Raw genomic sequence first — 20,125 nt, 5'->3', positions numbered from 1 at the left:
TAGAGAGAGCGAGACGGGGGGAGAGGGGTGGGGAGAGAGAGCGAGACGGGGGGAGAGGGGGGGGGGGGAGAGAGAGCGAGACGGGGGGAGAGGGGGGGGGGAGAGAGAGCGAGACGGGGGGAGAGGGGGGGGGAGAGAGAGCGAGACGGGGGGAGAGGGGGGGGGAGAGAGAGCGAGACGGGGGGAGAGGGGGGGGGAGAGAGAGCGAGACGGGGGAGAGGGGGGGGGAGAGAGAGCGAGACGGGGGGAGAGGGGGGGGAGAGAGCGAGACGGGGGGAGAGGGGGGGGAGAGAGAGCGAGACGGGGGGAGAGGGGGGGGAGAGAGAGCGAGACGGGGAGGGGGGGGAGAGAGAGCGAGACGGGGAGGGGGGGGGAGAGAGAGCGAGACGGGGAGGGGGGGGGAGAGCGAGCGAGACGGGGAGGGGGGGGGGGAGAGCGAGCGAGACGGGGAGGGGGGGGGGAGAGCGAGCGAGACGGGGAGGGGGGGGGGGAGAGCGAGCGAGACGGGGAGGGGGGGGGGGGAGAGCGAGCGAGACGGGGAGGGGGGGGGGAGAGCGAGCGAGACGGGGAGGGGGGGGGAGAGCGAGCGAGACGGGAGGGGGGGGGAGAGCGAGCGAGACGGGGAGGGGGGGGGGGAGAGCGAGCGAGACGGGGAGGGGGGGGGAGAGCGAGCGAGACGGGGAGGGGGGGGGAGAGAGAGCGAGACGGGGGGGGGGAGAGAGGGAGACGGGGGGGGAGAGAGGGAGACGGGGGGGGAGCGAGGGGGAGGGGGGGGAGGGGGGGGGAGCGAGAGAGAGGGGGGGGGAGGGGGGGGGGAGCGAGAGAGACGGGGGGGGGGGGAGAGGGGGGGGAGAGGGGGGGGGGAGCGAGAGAGACGGGGGGGGAGAGGGGGGGGAGAGGGGGGGGGGAGCGAGAGAGACGGGGGGGGAGAGGGGGGGGAGAGGGGGGGGGGGGAGCGAGAGAGACGGGGGGGGAGAGTGGGGGGAGCGGGGGGGGGGGAGCGAGAGAGACGGGGGGGGAGAGGGGGGGGAGCGAGAGAGACGGGGGGAGCGAGAGAGACGGGGGGAGGGGGGGGGAGCGAGAGAGACGGGAGGGGGGGAGCGAGAGAGACGAGGGGGGGGGAGCGAGAGAGACGGGGGGGGAGAGGGGGGGGGAGCGAGAGAGACGGGGGGGGAGAGGGGGGGGGAGCGAGAGAGAGGGGGGGGGAGCGAGAGAGAGGGGGGGGAGAGGGGGGGGAGCGAGAGAGAGGGGGGGGGAGCGAGAGAGACGGGGGGGGGAGAGGGGGGGGAGCGAGAGAGACGGGGGGGGAGAGGGGGGGGGAGCGAGAGAGACGGGGGGGGAGAGGGGGGGGGAGCGAGAGACGGGGGGGAGAGGGGGGGGAGCGAGAGAGACGGGGGGGGAGAGGGGGGGGGAGCGAGAGAGACGGGGGGGGGAGAGGGGGGGGGAGGGAGAGAGACGGGGGGGAGAGGGGGGGAGCGAGGGAGGGGGAGGAGAGGGGGGGGGAGGGAGAGAGACGGGGGGGAGAGGGGGGGGGAGGGAGAGAGACGGGGGGGAGAGGGGGGGGGAGGGAGAGAGACGGGGGGGAGAGGGGGGGGGAGGGAGAGAGACGGGGGGGAGAGGGGGGGGGAGGGAGAGAGACGGGGGGGAGAGGGGGGGGGAGGGAGAGAGACGGGGGGGAGAGGGGGGGGGAGGGAGAGAGACGGGGGGAGAGGGGGGGGGAGGGAGAGAGACGGGGGGGAGACGGGGGGGAGAGGGGGGGGGAGGGAGAGAGACGGGGGGGGAGAGGGGGGGGGGAGGGAGAGAGACGGGGGGGAGAGGGGGGGGGAGGGAGAGAGACGGGGGGGAGAGGGGGGGGGAGGGAGAGAGACGGGGGGGAGACGGGGGGGGAGAGGGGGGGGGAGCGAGAGAGACGGGGGGGGAGCGGGAGAGAGGGGGGGAGAGAGACGGGGGGGGAGCGAGAGAGACGGGGGGGGGGGTAGCAGCGAGAGAGACGGGGGGGGGGGGGTAGCAGCGAGAGAGAGCGAGGACCGGGGGGAGTGGGGGGGGGGGTAAGAGAGAGCGAGACCGGGGGGAGTGGGGGGGGGGGTAAGAGAGAGCGAGACGGGGGGAGGGCGACGGGGGAGTGGGGGGGGGGGGTAAGAGAGAGCGAGACCGGGGGGAGTGGGGGGGGGGGTAAGAGAGAGCGAGACCGGGGGGAGTGGGGGGGGGGGTAAGAGAGAGCGAGACCGGGGGGAGTGGGGGGGGGGGTAAGAGAGAGCGAGACCGGGGGGAGTGGGGGGGGGGGAAGAGAGAGCGAGACCGGGGGGGGGAGCGAGAGAGACGGGGGGAGAGGGGGGGGGAGCGAGAGAGACGGGGGGAGAGGGGGGGGGAGCGAGAGAGACGGGGGGGAGCGAGAGAGACGGGGGGAGAGGGGGGGGGGAGCGAGAGAGACGGGGGGGGGGGGGGGAGCAGAGAGAGAGAGCGAGACCGGGGGGAGGGGAGCAGAGAGAGAGAGCGAGACTGGGGGGAGTGGGGGGGGGGGAAGAGAGAGAGAGAGCGAGACTGGGGTAGTGGGGGGGGGGGGAAGAGAGAGAGAGACAGGGGGGAGTGGGGGGGGGGAAGAGAGAGAGAGACAGGGGGGAGTGGGGGGGGGGAAGAGAGAGCGAGACCGGGGGGAGTGGGGGGGGGGTAAGAGAGAGCGAGACCGGGGGGAGTGGGGGGGGGGTAAGAGAGAGCGAGACCGGGGGGAGTGGGGGGGGGGGTAAGAGAGAGCGAGACCGGGGGGAGTGGGGGGGGGGGTAAGAGAGAGCGAGACCGGGGGGAGTGGGGGGGGGGGTAAGAGAGAGCGAGACCGGGGGGAGTGGGGGGGGGGGGTAAGAGAGAGCGAGACCGGGGGGAGTGGGGGGGGGGGTAAGAGAGAGCGAGACCGGGGGGAGTGGGGGGGGGGGAAGAGAGAGCGAGACCGGGGGGGGGAGCGAGAGAGACGGGGGGAGAGGGGGGGGGAGCGAGAGAGACGGGGGGAGAGGGGGGGGGGAGCGAGAGAGACGGGGGGAGAGGGGGGGGGAGCGAGAGAGACGGGGGGAGAGGGGGGGGAGCGAGAGAGACGGGGGGAGAGGGGGGGGGGAGCGAGAGAGACGGGGGGGAGCGAGAGAGACGGGGGGAGAGGGGGGGGGGAGCGAGAGAGACGGGGGGGGGGGGGGGAGCAGAGAGAGAGAGCGAGACCGGGGGGAGTGGGGGGGGGGGAAGAGAGAGAGAGAGCGAGACTGGGGGGAGTGGGGGGGGGGAAGAGAGAGAGAGACAGGGGGGAGTGGGGGGGGGGAAGAGAGAGAGAGACAGGGGGGAGTGGGGGGGGGGAAGAGAGAGAGAGACGGGGGAGTGGGGGGGGGAGAGAGAGACGGGGGGGGGTGGAGAGACAGTGAGAGGGGGAGTGCGAGAGAGAGACAGAGGGGGAGTGCAAGAGAGAGAGAGAGACAGAGGGGGAGGGAGAGTGATCAAGATCACTTCTGACAGATGGACATCTCTCTGGAATACTCTGCATCACTGCAAGAAGTGTGGATAAACATTGACTACATATGCAGGCAAAATAATACCGGGTAGCTCACTAAATCAGTGTCCAACATAGGGTTGAGAAAGTAAGTCAATAAATTAATCTTATTTATAGCTTCTTCATTAAAAATGCACATTTGTTGTTTTGTTTGAGTAAGATAAATTTTTAACGCCTTTATCTTTCCAAAATTGTCTCACCGGCCCCCTGTGTAAGACAAAAATTGTAACATGGCCCCCACGCGAAACGGTTGGACAACCATGTTGTAAATAGTTGAGGCCCCAGCACTGATCTCTGTGGCATTCCACAAGTTACAGTTTGCAACATGAAAATGCCTTTTTTATCCTCACTCTGCCCATCCTCTATCCTTGCTAATATATTAACCCCAACATCATGAGCTCTTGCCTTGTGCACTAATCTTTCATGTAGCACCTTATCAAATACCTTTTGGTAATCCAAATACACTACATCTACTGGTTCCCCTTTATCCACCCTGTTTGTTACATCCTCAAAGAACTCTAACAGATTTATCAAATACTCTTCTAAAGTAGTCTCTGTGACAGAAGTGTGTTCCAGATACCCTACTAAAAGACAGGCTTATCTGGAAACTAGAGGTTCCCATAGTGCTGCCTTTTTTTCTGGAGACATTGTTTAGTGAGGAGTTTATCAAGATAGCGAAGGAAGTATTTCATCCTGATTGGTTAGACTGCTGTTCAAGGAAAAAACTGGGACCATCCTGGTGAGGAATGACGATGCAGAGAGGCTGTACGTTGGCTTCAATCATCGCCTTTTCAATAACATATCCAAGACTAACAAAGTGGCACAAGGCATCAGAAGAGTTAGTAGTCAGTGACTAGAGACTCAATAGATAAATGTAAGATGATGCACTTTGGTAGGGAAAAGTAGAAACATCACCCACACCTTAGAAAATAAGAAACAGAATGGGATAGAAGATCAAATGGATATGGGGGAACAAGTTAAATCAAAATCATTAAAAGCAGTATTGCAGCTCAGCAAAGCAATTAAAAATCTGAACAAAACACTGGGATGTATTTCCAGAGATATAGAATTCAAAAATAGTAAAGCTATGTTAAACTTGTAAAGGACCCTGGTCAGGCCACACTAGTGCACAGTTCTGGTCTCCATACTATAAAAAACACTGGAGAATTGCAAAAAGGATTTACAAGGACGATACCAGAACTGAGAGATTACAGCTATTGGGAAAGATTGAATAGGTGAAGGCTTTTATCTTTAGAAAAGAGAAGACTTGGAGGGGACCTGATAGAGGTCTTTAAAATTATGAACAGGATGGACAGGGTAATTGTGGAGAGAATGTTTCCTCGGGCCAAAAATACAAGGTAGTTACCAGTAAATCCAAAGGGAAATACAGAGAAGTTTCTTTACTCAGAGCGTGGTTAGAATGTGGAACCCATTACCACAGGAAGTGGTTGAGGCAAATAGTTTAGATGCTTTCAAAAGGAAACTAGATGAGTACATGAGATAATTGGGAATAGGAAGATAGGCTGAAAGGCTGAGATTAAGTAGATAAATGGACTCGTGTGGAGTATAAACAACAGCACAGACTGGTTGGGCTGAATGGCCTTTTTCTGAACTGTATATATTCTATGTAATTGTGTATAAATTAAAAAGAGGAAATGAATAGACTCAGTAAGGAGCTAGCTAAGTGGGACAGGAACATGCTGAAATATGAATCTGCTGGTGTGGTCTGATTTGTGTATCTGGAGAAGAGGTATAAATGCAGCTGTATGGAGTAGGAGAATTGAGATGGGAGGTAGGGAAATGGGAGAACTCAGGAATAGATAAGATTAGTGATAATCTGGGAAGCAATGGTTTCTTGTTCAGTACTGCGCTCATGGTTAGGGGGAGATGGGAAAAGGGATCATGTAATTTGCATACAGCCTCATCCAGTCCTTCTGTGCTATGACGACGGTGCCCCTTCTATTTTTTAGCAGCTGAAAATATGAACTGTTTTTGTCACCACACCAAAAGATAACATTAGAAAAGGTGCTGAAAATGCAATAAGACTGATCCCTGGTATAAAAGCGATTATCTATGTGAGGAAAGATTAGAGAAGTTTTAGCATAAATGGAAACTAGGAGTAAATTTAAAATGCATATTAGGATTTAACTATTTTATCATAGAATGATGGATGTTCGGAATAATCTACCAAAGTATTAGAAACACAAACAATGGAGTCAGTAAAAATATAATTCAAATCCATGATGGATGTAATGTGGGCTGAATGACGTTTTTATCTTTGGCATTTCTTATTTTGTTCTTGTGTTCCCAAACACTTCGGATCTGGCTTCCTAGCAGTAACATTGGAAACAATAGAATTCAAAGATATGGATCTCTGTACAAAATCTCAATGAAGAGTGTAGGAGAGCATGCTCGGAGCAGCACCAGACAAACCTAAAAATTAGGTGTCAACCTGATGAAGCTACAACACAGGACTACGCGCAGGCCTAACAGTGGAAGTAGCATGCAAAAAACAGATCTAAGCGATCCCATAACCAATGGATCAGATCTAAGCTCTGCAGTACTGCCCCATCCAGTCGTAAATGGTGGTGGACAATCCAACAACTAACAGGAGGAGGAGGATTCACAAATATTCCCATCCTCAATGATGAGGGAGCTTAGCACATCAGTGCAAAAGACAAGGCTGAAGTATTTGCAACAATCTTCAGCCAGAAGTGCAGAGTGGATGATCCATCTCTGCCTCCTCCTGAGGTCCCCAACATCATGCATGCCAATTTTCAGCCAAATCGATACATTCCATGTGATTTCAAGGAACGGCTGAAGACATTGGATACTGCAAAGGCTATGGGCCCTGACAACATCCCAGCTGTAGTACTGAAGATTTGTGCTCCAGAACTAGCCACGCCCCTAGCCAAGCTGTTCAGTGCAACTGCAACACTGGCATCTACCCAACAATGTGAAAAATTTCCCAGGTCTGTCCTGTCCACAAAAAACAGGACAAATCCGATCCAGCCAATTACCGCCCCATCAGTCTACTCTCGATCATCAGCAAAGTGATGGAAGGTGTCGTCGACAGCGCTATCAAGTAGCACTTACACAGCAATGACCTGCACGCTGATGCTCAGTTTAGGTTCTGCCAGGGCCACTCTGCTCTTGACTTCATTACAGCCTTGGTTCAAGCATGGACAAAAGAGCTGAACTCAAGAGGGGAGGTGAGAATGACTGCCCTTGACATCAAGGCAGCATTTGACTGAGTATGACCTCAAGGAGCCCTAGTCAAATTGAAGTCAATGGGAATCGGGGAAAACGCTCCATTGGCTGAAGTCCTACCTCGCGCAAAGGAAGGTGATTGTGGTTGTTGGAGGCTAATCACCTCAGTTCCAGGGCAGTGCTGCTGGAGTTCCTCAGGGTAATGTCCTATCCCAACCATCTTCAGCTGCTTCATCAATGATCTTCCCTTCATCATAAGGTCAGAATTGGGGATATTCACTGATGATTGCACAGTGTCCAGCACCCTTTGCGGCTCCTCATACTGAAGCAGTCTGTGTCCATATGCAGCGGGAGCTGGACAACATTCAGGCGTGGGCTAAGTGGCAAGTAACGTTCGCGCCACAAAAGTGCCAGGCAATGACCATCTCCGACAAGAGAAAACCTAACCATTTCTCCTTGACATTCAATGGCATTAGCATTGCTGAATCCCCCACCATCAACATCCTGGGGATTACCATTGACCAGAAACTGAACTGGACCAGCCAGATAAATACTGTGGCTACAAGAGTAGGTCAGAGACTGGGAATTCTGAGGCGAGTAACTCACCTCCTGACTCCCCAAAGCCTGACCGTCATTTACAAGGCACAAGTCAGGAGTGTGATGGAGTACTCTTCACTTGCCTGGACGAGTGCAGCTCCAATAACACTCAAGAAACTCGACACCATCCAGGGTAAAGTAGTCCTCTTGATCGGCATCTCCATCCACCAACTTAAGCATTCACTCCCTCCATCACTGACGCATAGTGGCAGCAGTGTGTACCATATACAAGATGCACTGCAGCAACTCACCAAGGCTCCTTCGATAGCACCTTCCAAACTTCTGACCTCTATCACCTAGAAGGACAAGGGCAGCAGACGCATGGGAACGTGACCATCTGAAAGTCTCCCTCCAAACCACACACCATCTTGACTTGGAACTATATTGTTGTTCCTTCACTGTCACTGAATCAAAATCTTGGAACTAACTTCCTAACAGCACTGTGGATTACTGCAACAAATAGACTGCAGCGGTTCAAGAAGGTAGCTCACCACAATTTCTGAAGCGCAGTTAGAGATAGGCAACAAATGCTGGCCTTGCCAGTGACCCCATATCCCTGAAAGAAAAAAAGAAAATAGAATTCTCATTTCTGCTGTCTCCTTGCAGTCCATTGAAAGTTGTTCTGGCACAAAAAAAAAATCATCACATTTTTTTCTAACATAAAAGATTGAGAACCTTAATTGTAATGTGATTGGTAATATTTCTAGAAAAAGTTGTCTTTTTTTTTTTGCAGATCAATGAGTTGAGTCATGTCCAAATTCCAGTTATGTTGATGCCAGATGACTTCAAAGCCTATAGCAAGATAAAAGTGGACAACCACCTTTTCAATAAGTAAGTTTATTGCCTTACGTTGTGTTTAAATAACTTTTAATTAAGTTGTAAAGTAATTGTTGTATTAAGTGCAATGAAATGTGCAGTGGTTTAGATTTTTGGTTAAATCTTTGCATGATTGTGCTCCCACCTACAAAATGATATGGATAGTTCTCTGTCACAGAGGAGGAAATGGCTCAACGCTTGGTGCTGACTTCTCATGGGCTCCTGAGACCTTAAACTTACTGAGGACAATCAGATTTGTAAATATATATTATGACAATGAGTGATGCAGAATATTAGGGGAAAGTATTTCATTTGCTCCTTTTTTAACGATTTGTATGATTTATGGGATGTATTGAACAAGCATAGAATGAATACTTGTGAATTCCTGATTGAAATGTTGTACTTTTTGAAATGTTTGCTGCTGAGATTTAGTTTTTTAATGCCCAGATTCATTTGTTGCTGATGTTTCTGAAGGGTTTCGCAATTTTGTGTTCAGTAGAGGCAGTGCTGCATTGTCAGCGGTGCTATCCTTTGGGCAGGATCATAAACCAAGACCCAGTGGTCTAAGTGAATCTGCGAGGGTCACTCCTCTTTAAGAGAAATACTTGCATTTATACATCAGTTTCCTTACTTATTTTGTCTCCCAAGAATTCAGTTTCATTAACTTGATGATTGAAAGTAACTCTGAATTATTTTTTATGCAAGATCATGAGCTGCTGATCGTTTCTTCAAAACAGTATTAATGAATCTTGGCAACTTGAAGTCAGCCATCTGCCTTCCACTTCTTTTCCAACCCCATCAAATCAAATTGCCAGGAAAGAGATTTATCACAGACTGAAGACTAGATTCTCTGTACAATTGGAGGGTTGCAAGACTGGAGGAGGTTATGGGGGTGAGGAAGGGGATTGTCAATCTTTAGATGAGAATTTTAAATTTGAGGCATTGGGTGAGTAGGTGCAGGGTAGGATATAGGCAGCAGAGATTTGGAGATGCTGAAGTTTACAGCGGGTGGAGGATGGGAGACTGACCTGAAATTAATAGAAGCAGGGGCAACAAAAGCAACCTTGGGTGTTGCTGCTCTAGTCTGACCATAACGCTGAACTGGGCGAAAATACTGTTGATATGCTGCTAAGAAAATTACAAGGACTCAGCAGCAGGGACTTCCAGAACAGATAAAAATCTTCACCTTCAACCTGAAAATATTCATTGTGAATATTTTCATTTTACAAAGGCAGAAGGGTGATGCAGTTAATTCACTGCACCACGCAATCCCCCAAATGCACATCTGCACCTCATTTAAAAGCTTGTATCTGTGTGAATCTTGTCAAATGTTCCATTATAACTTCCCAATTTACAATGGAACTGCCTTTATAAATTTGCCATGTTGTAATTGCACCCTCCTGCTATTGGCGGTGCAGTAGCATTATTTGGCTCCTTAGCCAATACTGCAAAAAGATTCCTAAACTGCAACCAGTCTGCTTCTCTACTTTCCAAATTGCCCTAAGTTTTGCTGTTAAACATTAAGAACAGGAGTAGACCATTTAGCCCCTCGAGCCTGTTCCATCATTAAATGAGATCATAGCTAATCTGCAACCCAACTCTATATACCTGCTTTTTCCCCATATCCCTTAATACCTTTGATTAACAAAAATCTACCGATCTCAGATTTAAAATTAACAATTGACCTAGCATCAATTGTGATTTGTGGATGAGAGTTCAAATTTAGGGTACCCTTTGGGTGTAGAAGTATTTCCTAATTTCACTGTAAAAAAAAATCTGGCTCTAATTTTTATACTATGCCCCAGTGCTAGACTTCCCAACCAGTGGAAATAGGGCAGTTGGAAAAAAACTATCAGTTCCCCTTAATATCTTGAAAAATCTAGCTTGTGTAATCTCTCCTCATAATTTAACCCTTGGAGTCCAGGTATCATTCTGGTAAATCTACATTGCACTCCCTTCATGGCCAATATATCCTTCTGAAGTTTGGTGCCCAGAATTGTTTACAGTATTCCAGGTATGGTCTAACCAGGGCTCTTTATAGCTGAAGCCTGACTTCTGCTCACTTGTATTCTAGTCCTCCAGATATAAAGGCCAACATTCCATTAGCTTTTTTTTTAAATTTTCTGTACCAGTTCATAACATTTTAATGATCTGTGTACCAAGACTCCCAAGTCTCTTTGGACCGGCACAGTATCTAGCTTTTCACCATTTAGAAAATACCCTGTTCTATCCATGTTAGGTCCAAAGTGGATGGCCTCATTTGCCTACATTGAAATCCATTTGCCACAGTTTTGCCCATTCACTTAATCTATCAGTATCTCTTTGTAATGTTACGCTTCCATCTACACTGCTTACAATGCTACCTATCTTTGTGTCATTGGCAAATTTGGATTTGTGGCTTTCTATCTCATCATCTAAGTCATTAAAAAGTATGATGAATAATTGAGGCCCCAACTCACTCTTTGGGACACCACTATTCACATTCTGCCAATTAGAGAACCTGCCCATTATCCCTATTTTTGGTCTCCTGCCGCTTAGCCAATTCCTAAGCCGGTCAATAATTTGCCTTCAGTTCCATGAGCTTCAACGTTAGCTAACATTCTTTTATGAGGGAGTTTATCAAATGCTTTCTGGAAGTCCATATAAATAACATCCATTGACATTCCCCTGTTCACTACTATGGTCACCTCTTCAAAAAATTCAACCTGCTTTGTCAGTATGACTTACCAGTTACAAATCCGTATTGGCTCTCTCTGTTCAGCTGAAAATTTTCAAGGTGTTCAGTCACCCTATCCTTAATTATAAGCTCTATGAATAATAATATAAAAGTAAACATTATGTTAAAAGGACAGAATGTATGTATGTAATATAGAGCAGAATTAAGTCTAATTGCCCCCTATGATTGAACACTGCTTCACCTGAAGACTGCACTTGGTCTTGACTTGTGTAGTGTCAAAAGTTTTACTTTTTTGTAATCGAATACATCCTTTTTTTTAATATTGCGGTAATAGACTATTTTGTTCCCTACATAACTGGTTAGCATGATCTTGTGTATTTATACAGACAGTATCTAAAACATTCAATTTATTTACCAGGGAGAATATGCCAAGTCACTTTAAGTTTAAGGAGTACTGCCCTGTGGTCTTCCGAAATTTGAGAGAGAGGTTTGCAATTGACGATCAGGATTTCCAGGTAAGTATGTGTTGTATAACTGTGACAGGGATCAAAAATTCTCAATCAAACAAATTCTTCAGTTAGTCAGTGAATTTGTTTGGTATGATCACTCAGTTGATTTAATGCTTAATTTTTATGTGACGTCTTGGACTCCAGTCCCAGAGCGTCTTGTAAGAAAATTATCTTGCCTCAGCTGGTTGAGATTTTTTTGTTGTGGGGGGGATGGGTGTTATGTAGATAGCAATTTGGAAGTAGTAGTTCATCCTAAGGTTAAAATTAGTTATTGCAACTCTGCATCCCATTGGAAAATCGCATTATCACTGTGTGGTATTGATCACAATAACGCTTGTCAGTGGTTCAAGTTGTCCCAGTCTGCCTATTGGCTTGAAGTCACCTGCAAGGGAGGAAAATAAATGCAGTTGGAAGTAAAATTTATATTGAGAGAAAATTAGAGTTCTTTAAATTATAAAATGAAAGTGAAAACATTGACAGCAATAATTGATTCAGGGGAAGGGAATTAGTGGTATACTTGATCTACGAAACAGTTATTGTTCCAAAGAAAATGATGGGGACATCACAACCTGAGAAATTGTATGCGTTTATAATCTAAATGAAAATGCTGTTTCCCAATGTACCAATGACAAATTTCAACTGTCTTTTCAAGGCTATAACCAACAGTAAGAACACTTTCTCTGCAAGTTTTGTATCAGTGACTGCAATCTACTTTGGTCTTGTCACTTATGAAGTGTTTGGCCCACATTGTATTGTGCAGTTACCTTTAGTATATTCTATCACTCGTACGTGATGGGCCAAATCGCCGCCTCCTGTGCTGTAACAATTCTGTGACTCTGTATACATCATAGAGTAAATTCTGTGCTGCCAGCAGGTACTGTGTTCACTGGAAAGTCAGAAATTTAGTCCTAAAGTTAGCTATTCCCATTAGCTGATGGTACAAGTACTAGGGGACACAGATTTAAGGTTTTGGGCAAGCAATGTAGGGGGACTATGAGGAAGAACATTTTTATGCAACGAGTGGTAATGACCTGGAACTCACTGCCTACAGAAATGGTGGAAGCGAATCCAAAAGAAAATTGGATGGGTACTTGAGGGAAATAAACTTGTAGAGCTACAGGGATAGAGCAGGGGAATGGGACTGACTGGATTGCTCTACAGAGAGCTGGCATGGACTTGATAGGCTTAATGGCCTCCTTCTATGCCGTAATGACTCTGACACACTATGGAATGCTGAATTACATTGCAAAAATGAAAAAGTTCAGTACAGCACAAGTTGGAGGAAGTCATTCAAAGCTGGTACAGTAATCTAGTCAAAGTGCATCCGCAAAATGTGCCCAGCTGTGAACAGGAACAGTTAGTAAAAGTCTAGGAGGTAGTGAGGCGAAAATGGACTAATCTGATCTGCAGAATCAAGAAGACAGAGATCAGAAGAAAGGCTTGGAAACTTGGGCTTTTGAGCCTTCATTGGTTGACATCCTTCCATCTACGAAAGTTGATGGACACACGGCAAACAATCCATTTAGGTGGGGTGTCTTTGGTGCTCCTTTGCTGATGGCTGTGAAGGCCAATCCTTGAGAGGCAGGTTCTGCCACAAGTGCCGCATGTGAAGCTGCCAAGTGATGCTGTGAGCTGTTGTTTTTGACATTGGCCTCTGTTGCCAAGCTGCTGTAGCAACTGGTCGTCATGGTAGTGCACACCATTCCACATTCGCCATTTCCCTCTTTCACCAGCTAGTGACTCCCAGGTGCGATAGTCCTTTTTTTCCCCAAAAGTATACTATATTCATAAAAGCCTGTTTTAAAAAAAAATACAGTTCCAAGTTGACGTTCCAGAACGTGCAAAAGAAATCAGTTTCCTTCGATACAGAACATGAGTTGCCTCACGACCTTTCCATTCCATTTTACATGCAATGCACATTTGCATTACACAGCAAAACCATATTTTGGTGCATACAGCCCGAGGGATTTATCACGGGGTCCAGTCCATCGGTATACTATGGCGGGTGGACCTTACACAGTGGCCTTTCCCCATTGAGCCTTTGCGGCGGCTGCCCCAAGCTTTAGTGCATTCCTTAGCACATAGTCCTGGACCTTGGAATGTGCCAGTCTGCAACATTCGGTCGTGGATAACTCTTTGCACTGGAACACCCAGGTACAATAGTCAGCATTTCGGGCCTTCATGTCACGCAAGCATCCTTGAAGCGGAGCTTTGGTCACCCCACTGGACGTCTGACCCCGGCGACCTCACCATACATAAGGTCCTCGGGTATGCAACCATCTTCCATCCTGCAAACATGTCCGATCCACCGAAGCCGACTCTGTTTGATTAGTGCCAACGCACTGGGGAGCTCTGCATTTGAGAGGACTGCCACATTTGTGATTTTGTCCCGCCAGGATATACCCATAATGCACTGCAGGCAGCAAAGATGGAAATTATTGAGCTGCTTTTCCTGGTAGCTGTAAGTCACCCATGTTTCACAGCCATACAGCAAGATGCTGAGAACACAGCCCTTATAAACCATCAGCTTGATCCTATGGGTCATCTTGGTGTTATCCCATGCGCATTTCACAAGTCGGCCAAAGGTGGTAGCTGCTTTCTTTATGTGGGTATCGAGCTCCGCATCAAGGGACAGATTGTCTGACACTGTGGACCCAAGGTAGCAGAATTTGTTAACCGCTTCCAGTGGGGGGTAATTTAGTGTGTTCTGAGGCGGAGATGCAACACCTTGTCCCATGACCACGGTTATCTTGACGCCTTTGGTCAAGGAAGACAAGTTACAGGCATGGAAGAGACAGTCCATGAGTATTTGTAACTGAGTTTACATGTGAGTAGCTAGCACAGCATCATCAGCGTAGAGGAGTTCTCTGATCAGGATGCGATATGTTTTTGTCTTTGCTTTCAGCCTTGGTAGATTGTAGAGCTTGCCATCTGACCTAGTGTGCAAGTAGACCCCTTCCATATCTGCAGGGAAGGCAAAGGTCAGGAGCATGGAGAAGAAGCCTTCAAAGGAGGCAAAAAAGTGGAGGGGTCTTCACAGATATGAATAAGGTAATGGTGTACAAGGAATAAAACACTACTTCAAGTTAAATTATGATAGCATTGTAAGGGAACACCAGAGGGGGAAAAAAGGAAGCTACATTTATATAGCTCCTCAGCACATCCCCAAGCTCTTTACAACCAATTAATTATTTTAAGTGGAATCATTGCTGTTACGTAGGGAAAAGTGAAACTTAGAACTGATGTCAGAACATGCTTTGTACAAAGAATGATCAACAAGTGACATGGATTGCAGACAGGGTAGTCAGGTCAAATACCTGAAATTGTTTAAGAAATGACTGGATACTCAGAATGTGCTGGTGCAGACTCGATGGATGAATCAAACAATATTATTTGTTCCGATCTACTCATAAACAATTTAGTTTTTTTGTCCATAACCAACACAAGTTATGACAATATAAATAGATAGTCTCATTAAGTGTGTAAGTACAATAAAATAGGTGTGTAGAATAGGTGTGTAATTGGCAAATGTACTTCAATACAGATCATTGTGAGGTGGGTATTTTGTCAGAAGAATAAGGAGGCCATGTACTGCTTGGATAATAAGAGCCCAAATAGGGTAGAGGAATGAAGAGATGTAGGGGTACAGATACGCATATCACTAAATTTAGCGACGCGGGTTAATAATGCCATAACAGCAAACAAATCACTCGGATTCATTTATAGAGGAATAGAATTTAAAAGCAGAGAAGTTACATTAAACTTGTATAGAACCTTGGTTAGACTGAATTTGGTGTACTGTGCATAGTTCTGGTTTCCATGTTATAGAAGGCTGCATTTGCTGACAACACAACCACTAGGTGGCACAGTACTGGCATATGCATAAATGCAGCCTCATTGACTAAAACGTCACTGCGACGTCTCAGGCAGCTGCCAGTAATAAAAATGGCGCTGCACAATTTGACAGAAAAAAAACGAATTGAACCCAAACCCCCTTCACCCCTCAATGGCTGCGATTGCTGCTTTTCTTCCTTGCTCCCTCCTGCAATCGCCACTTCCCTTCGCTGTTCCTTCCTGTGATTGCTGTATTCAGTTTCCCGCTCACTCCCACGATCGCTGCTTCTCTTCACTGCTCCCTCCCGCTCCCGCCTTCTCATTGCTTCATCCTGCTGCTCCCGACTGCTTGCCGCTTCATCCTGCCACTCCTGACTGCTCACCGCTTCATCCCACCGTTCTCACTCACAGCCGTTCCGTCCTGCTGCTCGGTCCCTGTCTCTCTGTCCCGTGATGCAGGGGGTTTGGAACGAGCAAGGTGCGAGCGGTGAGCAGTCGGGAACAGCGGGATGGAGTGGCGAGCAGCGAAGGGAAGTAACAATCGTGGGAGTGAGTGGGAAACTGAATGCCGTGATTGAGGTGGCGACCGCAGAGGGAGCGGGGTACTGTTTGGAGGGGGAAGGGAGGCGGCAATTGCAGCCATTGAGGGATGAGGCAACACTTGGATGTCGTTACGTGGTGACGTCGCCACTCACATGCACTTACTCATACTGGCAAATGTTCAGATGTTTGCGATCGCTCTTCGCATGCTCTGCGTTGTCACAAGACACTCCAATTATAAAAAAGATATAGAGACACTGGAGAAGGTGCAAAAAAGATTTATAAGCATAAATAAGATTGAACAGGCTGAAACTCTCTTCTAGAAAAAAGAAGGCTGAGGGGTGATCTGATAGTGGTCTTTAAGATTATGAAAGGGTTCGATATGGTAGATGTAGAGAATATGTTTCCACTTGTGCTGGGGCAGGTGGAGGGACAGTTCAAAACTAGGGGCCATAAAAATAAGATAGTCATTAATAAATCCAATAGGGAATTCAGGAGACACTTCTTTACCCAGAGAGTGGTTAGAATATGAAACTTGAATACCACAAGGAGTAGTTGAAGCAAATAGCAAAGATGCATTTAAGGGGAAGCTGGATAAACACATGTGGGAGAAAGGAATAAAAGTTATGCTGATAGGGCTAGATGAAGAGGGGTGGGAGGAGGCTTGTGTGGAGCATGATCAATGACATGGACCAGATGGGCCAAATGGCCTGTTTCTGTGCTGTATGTTCTATGTAATTCTTTACATGTCTGTCCTTGGGTTGCACACCTTCACAGAAGTGAAAGAAAATAGGATTTAGACAAAGAAAAATTACATCAGACCAAGTTACTGGTAAAGGTGATCAGTCCGTAAATGGACTGGAATGAATATGCCTTTGTATATCCTTGCTTGAAGTAGAATAGATACAACAAACACAAACCATCAATGCCAATTGCAGAAGCAATTGTTATGCTAAAGAAGGAGAGGTGATATGAGAGAAATATCTGAGAGTAAATAATAATCGAGGAGTTAGTAGATTTTAAGGAATGGCTAGTATACATAAAGCTTATTGTGGAGAATTTCAAATACCACTCCACTGGTGTGGGGCAACTATGGGTCAATAATGGGCTAATCGTAATTGATTGAATTTTAGAATTAATTAAAGTTACAATTGATTGTTTAAAATTCAATTACGATTAGCCCATTATTGACCCATAGTTGCCCCACACCAAGCTGATCTAAGATGGTCTTATCAAGCAAGCTTGCCTGCTAGCTTATTCTAAGATGTTGTATTTCAAACTGGGGCCCATGAGGGAATCCTAGCAATCCATGAATTCTTCAACAGCAAAAACAATAACTTGCATTTATATAGCACCTTTAATATAGGAATGTGACCCAAGTGGCTTCACAAAAGCTTTATCAGGCAAAAATTGTCACTGAGCCTAAGAAGGAGCTGTTAGGAAGTTTGGCTAAAGGCTTAGTCGGAGCGGTAAGTTTTAAGCAGAACCTTAAAGGTGAGAGATGTTTAGGGAGGTTGAGCGCTAACTCTACAATACGAACCACTTCAACCACAAGGACCTTGTACAAAGTTGTATGATCAAACCGATTGAACCAAGTCCTGAATTTGGAAACATCATAAAGTATAAATTGGTAAAATAAATAATACATTCTTGGGTATTTTTCTGGACCACCTGAAAAAAATACCTTTTTCTATGTCAGTAATTACCAATGTAAAAATCTATGAAAAGCATTCAAATACACTTTTCTAAAAAAAAAGTTCCTCTCTATTTGTATTATTACTCTCTACCTAACTGCTCATGCTCTAATCAACATCTTCCATTGCTCTAGAGTTAGCCCCATTCAATGACATTTCCATAAGTCCTACTTGTCTTTTCTATGAACTGCTGGTTCACAACATGGATCCTTTAGGTATTCTTGTGGCCTTTCTGTTCACGAGATAGTACAAATGAGTAAAGCCATTTGATCTATTTAAGGATCTCCATCGAGAAAGATCCTAGTTTCTCTGCCACATCCCCATCTCCCTCCCCATTGAACTGTTTTGTAAATAACTGCAACACCTTTACCTCCACTTCTCAGAAATCTCATTCATGTTGATCATTTTCTGTGAAGAAACTCCAACAACATTTGTCTTTTATTAATTTTCAGTCAGTGCCCATTCTCCTACTATCAAACTTTAATTTGAAGTAGTACTCCCGATCTAATGTTTACTATCTAATACATCTGTATAAGATCACCTTGCAGGCACATCTTTTTAGATTTTAGATTTAGAGATACAGCACTGAAACAGGCCCTTCGGCCCACTGAGTCTGTGCCGACCATTAACCACCCATTTATACTAATCCTACACTAATCCCATATTCCTACCACATCCCCACCTGTCCCTATATTACCCTACCACCTACCTATACCAGGGACAATTTATAATGGCCAATTTACCTATCAACCCGCAAGTCTTTTGGCTGTGGGAGGAAACCGGAGCACCCGGAGGAAACCCACGCAGACACAGGGCGAACTTGCAAACTCCACACAGGCAGTACCCAGAATTGAACCCGGGTCGCTGGAGCTGTGAGGCTACGGTGCTAACCACTGCGCCACTGTGCCGCCAACTTTCTCAAATCTTCTCTTACAACTCAATACTCTGAAACTGGGAGTACATTTTTGGGTTCTTCTTGAGCTGCCTTCAGGGCTTGAATGCTGCCTTTGTTTTCTTTGTGTTTTGGGACTAGAATTTTACAGAGCATTATACAGTTTGAGCTTTATCCAACTATGACACTCCATTGTTATAGCTATGTAGCTCAGGGTTCTGTTTGCTTTGCTGATGCTACTCCTAAGGTTGACATTGAGAGTTTTGAGTTTGCTAAGACTCCAAGATCTCTTTCTTTGCTCTCATCCTTAGCTTTTTACATCATCCATTTTTTTCTGCCTACGTATAGTATTTGTTTGCAATTGCTTTTATATGTCGTCAATTTTGCGTATCTAGTCTAACTCATTTTAATGTTTGCTTGTATCTGTGATTCAGTTCTCTGCCTTGGTTTGGTATAATCTGTCAATTTGACTAATTTGCATTAGATTTTTGAATCCAAGTTATTAATGTCAATTCAAAACAGTAGGGATCTCTGAGCACCCAACTTGGTACTTACACCCACACTAATATAACTTCTCTAAGAACCCATTGCTTCCTACCCTTAAAACAATGTCCAAGTGTTATCCTGAATCCCCTACCAGTTTAAGCTTGACTAGTAAGCTTTAGTACAGAACTTTTACAAATATTTTTTGGAAGTCAAGGCAAATTAAGATACTTTCCATTGTCGATTTGGAATGTTGCTTCCTCAAGGTTCAAGGAGACTCAACTGCACTTCTGCATCCATGTTGAGCTGATTATTGGGTTATTATCATATAGGTAGTTATCAAGTTTCCTTCTCAGTTGACTCCTGGGTAGTTGCCTGGGTCTGTGTTGTCACCCTTTGTTAGCCTGTTTTCAAACTGCCAGGACCGCCCCAGTTTTCACTCAGTCCCTCACAGTAGCCGTTAATGATGCTCAAACCTCATGCTGTGTTTCTTGGTACTCAGAAATGGCTGTATGAGATTCTATTGGGGGAGAAGGAGATGACAAACTCCTATTTGGAAATTATTTCAACCCAGACTTCTTAGGACCTAAGCATGCAACTTTATTTAGATCACATGTGATGCACAATAATTTTCCATAAGGAACTATAATACATTTAGCGGCATTATTATATATAATGCAGCACTGTACCATAATTGCTTGATTAGAAACATTAGAACATTACAGCGCAGTACAGGCCCTTCGGCCCTCGATGTTGCGCCGACCTGTGAAACCATCTGACCTACACTATTCCATTTTCATCTATATGTCTATCCAATGACCACTTAAATGCCCTTAAAGTTGGCGAGTCTACTACTGTTGCAGGCAGGGCGTTCCACGCCCCTACTACTCTCTGAGTAAAGAAACTACCTCTAACATCTGTCCTATATCTATCACCCCTCAACTTAAAGCTATGTCCCCTCGTGTTTGCCATCACCATCCGAGGAAAAAGACTCTCACTATCCACCCTATCTAACCCTCTGATTATCTTATATGTCTCTATTAAGTCACCTCTCCTCCTCCTCCTCTCCAACGAAAACAACCTCAAGTCCCTCAGCCTTTCCTCGTAAGACCTTCCCTCCATACCAGGCAACATCCTAGTAAATCTCCTCTGCACCCTTTCCAAAGCTTCCACATCCTTCCTATAATGCGGTGACCAGAACTGCACGCAATACTCCAGGTGCGGCCGCACCAGAGTTTTGTACAGCTGCAGCATGACCTCGTGGCTCCGAAACTCGATCCCCCTACTAATAACAGCTAACACACCATATGCCTTCTTAACAGCCCTATTAACCTGGGTAGCAACTTTCAG

At 47.3% G+C, this 20,125-nt stretch overlaps 1 protein-coding gene across 4 annotated transcripts in view; it reads left to right on the top strand.

Annotated features, from left to right (window-relative positions):
* Window positions 1-20,125, top strand: part of pip4k2aa (phosphatidylinositol-5-phosphate 4-kinase, type II, alpha a) — a 282,211-nt gene that overhangs the window by 139,166 nt on the left and 122,920 nt on the right. For 3 of the 4 annotated variants that reach the window (XM_068013719.1, XM_068013718.1, XM_068013717.1), the window contains exons 2-3: window positions 8,064-8,161; window positions 11,242-11,338. The exons of the other annotated variant lie outside the window; for it this stretch is intronic. In XM_068013719.1, the coding sequence (XP_067869820.1) occupies window positions 8,064-8,161; window positions 11,242-11,338 (195 nt within the window). The remainder of the gene's footprint in view (window positions 1-8,063; window positions 8,162-11,241; window positions 11,339-20,125) is intronic. 4 annotated transcript variants of the gene reach the window in all.

The sequence above is a fragment of the Heterodontus francisci genome, chromosome 2 (genome assembly GCF_036365525.1).
Source record: "Heterodontus francisci isolate sHetFra1 chromosome 2, sHetFra1.hap1, whole genome shotgun sequence".
NCBI classification, from domain to species: Eukaryota; Metazoa; Chordata; class Chondrichthyes; order Heterodontiformes; family Heterodontidae; genus Heterodontus; species Heterodontus francisci.
This window is presented reverse-complemented; position numbering and strand designations above follow the sequence as displayed.